Source organism: Juglans microcarpa x Juglans regia, chromosome 1S (genome assembly GCF_004785595.1).
Source record: "Juglans microcarpa x Juglans regia isolate MS1-56 chromosome 1S, Jm3101_v1.0, whole genome shotgun sequence".
Classification (NCBI taxonomy): domain Eukaryota; kingdom Viridiplantae; phylum Streptophyta; class Magnoliopsida; order Fagales; family Juglandaceae; genus Juglans; species Juglans microcarpa x Juglans regia.
In genome coordinates this window covers 18,339,287-18,343,538 of record NC_054595.1, presented here as the reverse complement: position 1 = coordinate 18,343,538, position 4,252 = coordinate 18,339,287, and the positions used below count along the sequence as shown (strand labels likewise).

General features: G+C 38.7%; 1 protein-coding gene across 1 annotated transcript; it reads right to left on the bottom strand.

Moving 5' to 3' along the window:
- Positions 1-1,337: 1,337 nt before the first annotated feature.
- On the bottom strand, positions 1,338-3,327 carry LOC121245908 (protein DETOXIFICATION 55). The gene is made up of 2 exons (XM_041143816.1): positions 3,122-3,327; positions 1,338-2,999 (listed from the first exon to the last, which is right to left on the bottom strand). The coding sequence occupies exons 1-2, from the start codon at positions 3,164-3,166 to the stop codon at positions 1,560-1,562; spliced, it is 1,485 nt and encodes a 494-aa protein (XP_040999750.1). The 5' UTR covers positions 3,167-3,327; the 3' UTR covers positions 1,338-1,559.
- Positions 3,328-4,252: the final 925 nt, after the last annotated feature.

Genomic DNA, 4,252 nt, shown 5'->3' with positions numbered 1-4,252 from the left:
TTTAAAAAAATAATTCAAAAGTTAATGGGTAGTATAATTACCTTATCATAGTAGGATAAAAATTATAGGATGATGGTGTACATAGTACTATATATATAGAATTTTCCTTTTAAATACCTTTAATATATCGGGATCTACATCTACACATATATAAGTTAATTAGTCTATATACAGTCCCTCTAATATGGACTGCTCATGCAAGCCTATACAATTATGTCTAAAAAAATTCTAAAATTATAATAATATCCTTTTTAAAATGATATTTTTTTTCTCCTTCTATCTTCATTTATCAATGAGACTGTACACGCAATCCTCCACTCAGGACAATAAATAGAATTTATATATATATACACACGCGCGCACACATACATGAGATAGCGATGATGATCTGGTTTTAATTGCAATAAAAGCTGAAGCCAAAATATAGCTAGCCATTGGGTTTTATTTGTAGGAGGGATTTTTTTGATCAAGAACCCGAGTGAATAGGGTCGTATTCGTCATTCCAATTCTATATACATCGTATATGATCATCATCATGATCAATTCGGATTATATATATGATCTGTACGTACGTGATCGATGTTGCAAAATCATTGCTTTGGCCATCTCTAGCAAATTTATAAGATGGATATTGGAATCCGTACGTATAAGCTCATTTTTTAAATGCAGAAAATTGTATATATATATATATATATATACGACTTTTATTACATTAATCTCGTGCATGTGTACGTAATTAATTAGGGCAATGCATACGTACGTGAGGTGCATGCATGATGCTGCATTACAGATCATCGATATAATTAATGTCCTACGTATACGACGTTCATGAGTTAGTTCCATATTGACATCAAAGTACCATATCTCTAGATCTGCCTACTCACATGCATATCGATCCACATGTGCACGTGCTTTATTAATTCACTGTTCCACATGTGTTTTCGGTTCGGCATTGATTTTGTCCTCAGGATCGATATATATTCATACGCGCACACAATTAAAAGATCACTATTTTCCATTGTCGGATAATTACTAAGTTGCATGCTGCATATAATAAATATAAAAGAAGTTGATTCATCATGATCTTTTGCTGATCATGAAGACCTTTTGATGGGCATGCAACATGTTATGCAAAGGATCAGTGGAAAGAAAAGGCTGTTACATTTGCAATTAAAGTGGATCGAATGAGTCGACCTAATTATTATAAGTACCCCTTTTTTGTGACGAAGGGAAAAGAGGCTATATATATATTGCTATCTTGGAACATTACAAAAAAGATATTGTAGCAACTTCATCATGATGCGTCGACATTGTAGAATCAAACTTTAACTGGACTAATGATGGAGATTGGTAAGAGGATACATATAAATTACTAATTATTAAAAAAAAAAAAAAAAAGTGTGTGTGTCTATATATATATATATATATATATTGATTAAATATTAGTCCTAGCGTCCAGTTAAATTCGAATGATTTTATGATCTGATCTGTTCCGTGGCCACAAAGTCGATGATCTGTTTTCCATCTTTCAAAATCGGTCATTGTCTCGAATTATAACTTTAACAAAAATCAGTAGCACGACCGTCTTCACATTTGACTGGTTGGTCAGCCGTCGACGCGAACGCATCATTACCCTTTCCGACCAAGTTTTGGGCTTTCAAGCACTCTCCTTTCCAATCTGTGTTGAACACCACTGCTAAGATGGAGACAGCACATGCAATTTGAGCAGCCAAAAGCCCATAACAAAGACCCACAAACCCTAGCTTCCAAACAAAGGCTAAAACTACGGCCAGTGGCGCACCCACCAAGTAGAATGAATAAAAGTTGATCCCGGCCCCGATCCCTGGCCTTGCGCTTCCTCTCAGAATCCCACAACTTGTTGTTTGTGGACAATTTCCCAACTCACAAAGTCCAATTATCGGTAGCACAGCCATGGTTAGCTCTAGAACCTCGCAGTCTTTTGTGAACAATCTTCCCCATACTTCTTTCCCTAGAGTGGTCCAAAACAAACCCACTAGAGAACTCACTAGGGCCAACCCTATCGCCACCTTTGTTGCCAGGCGGGCCCTCTCCGGCCGGTTTGCTCCCAGCTCGTTCCCTACACGAGTTGACACCGATGCGCTGAGTGCTGTTGGCAATGTGTACATGAGAGCCGTGGTTTGTATTACTATGGCCGATGTTGCCAGTGACACTCGAGGATTGTGGAGGTAACCTGCTAAAATTGTCATGAACTCGTACCACCACCACTCTAAACAAACAGCCAGACAACTTGGTATTGCAAATCGAAGCAGCACCCCCCATTCCTCCCCTGGTGAAGAAGCAAGTGGGAAAGATTGCTTTGAGAGTGGCATGTACAAAGGCTCTTCAGGGGTGCGAGTGTAGACAATGTAACACAGTAGGAAAAAAAGGATGTTGAAACTGGTTACACAAGTCGAAATTGCTATTCCTTTTACCCCAAGACGGAGAGTGAAGGCCAAGAAGATGGTGATGGGAACGTGCAGAGCGACTCCTAATAAATTGCACCACATCAAAGGCCATGTTTTCCCTTTACTACGCAGGTAGATACGAAGAGGATGAATAAGGCTGTTAGCAATAAGATCCGGGATAGCAAAGCGGCAATATAGGCTAGCGATTCGGGTTATATCTGGGTTTTGGTGGAGGCTAAGCATGAGAGGTTCCAGGTTAATCCATAGCAAAGCGATGGAGAATGAAGCAAGAAGTAACATGAGAATTGTTCTGTGTAAAGTAAGGCATAGGATGGAGAAGTTTCGTGAGCCAAAGGCCTGGCAGCAAAGGGGCTCCATGCCCATGGCCAGCCCTGAGAGGACCGAGTAGCCGGTGATGTTGGTGAAGCCAATGGCTAAAGCCCCGCCGGCGAGCTCTAGGCTTCCCAGCCTTCCCAAGTACATGACTAAGATCATGTTTTTCAGATAGCCCACAAAGCTCATGGCCGCTAGAGGGAAGCCTATGCCTGTCAGTCTCTTTAGCTCCTCCAGCACCTGATGTGAAGAAGATAAAAAAAAAAAACAAATGAAATTTTGTTAGAGAGAGATAGTACCGTCCATTAAATTTATTAGAACACTTTGTAGATGGCCAGGAATCGTAAATTAAGATTTTGTACCTCTGGCATTGTCGGGTACTTTTCAGGTGTCTCCGCCGCAACCATCTTTGTTTCTTTTTGCTTAAACTTGTGGTTTGGGTGTCTGAGCAATATGGAGATATTTCGAGGGGTTTATTTGATGGTGGGATCTCCTTTTGCTAACGCACTGTTGATCCCACGCACATATACACACAGCGAGAGAGAGAGACAGAGAGAGCAAAGTGAGTGTCAGAAACGAGCTAGAGCTGTAATTTATAAGTGTTACGTGTACATACCTTTCACCCGATTAGCTACAAGAATATTTAGATAGAGATCATGACAGATATGTTATAAAAGTATGTTTACATGTTAACTAGATTTAAAGAGATAACGTTATATATCTCTATTTTATAATAAAAAAATATTTTACAATCTAACATAATATATCAATTTGTAAATAGAAATTAATTAATCAAATAATGTAATTAAATAAAAAGTAATAATATATATGGATTTTGAAAACGATTGGCCATAAATCTAGAGCTGTACTGAGATACTGAGGCCGCAAGCATCCATGGCTGCCAAAGTACTACGTACGTGACCCTACAGTACCCTACTTCTTTCCATCGGTTTCTTTGTTTTGTCATTTTCCATAACTGATGAAACATAACGATCCACTTCCTCCTCGCAAAAATCATACACATACGTACGCTAAGCTATCCGAATCTTTCTTCAACGTGAGGATCATATATATATATATATATATATATATATTCGATCGGTGTGGAATACTTATTAGGGAATATCGTTCGTTTATAATTAAAGCTGTATCTATTAATGTTCTTGATCTGGTCTTTCTTATAACTTTAATATATAAAAATCTTCGATCGAGTACGTACGTAGTAGTACTGTCTCCGGAGGGCCGCCGTTGAATATTTAGCTAGTATGTTAGTGAGGATTGAAGGCAATCAAGCTAGCTGTGCGTACTGCTAATCCCATAAGAGCAGGGTCAATTAATTGGTCGTCTTAATAAAAGATCTTCTTGAGACGACAAACACTAATGGTTATAAAAATTTCCATATAAATTGGATGGATAAAGATCGTTAGCTAGCTAGACAGGTTTATATAAGATGATCGGCGTTGGGATCAGGGGTTGTGGGTACCGCAAGCTAG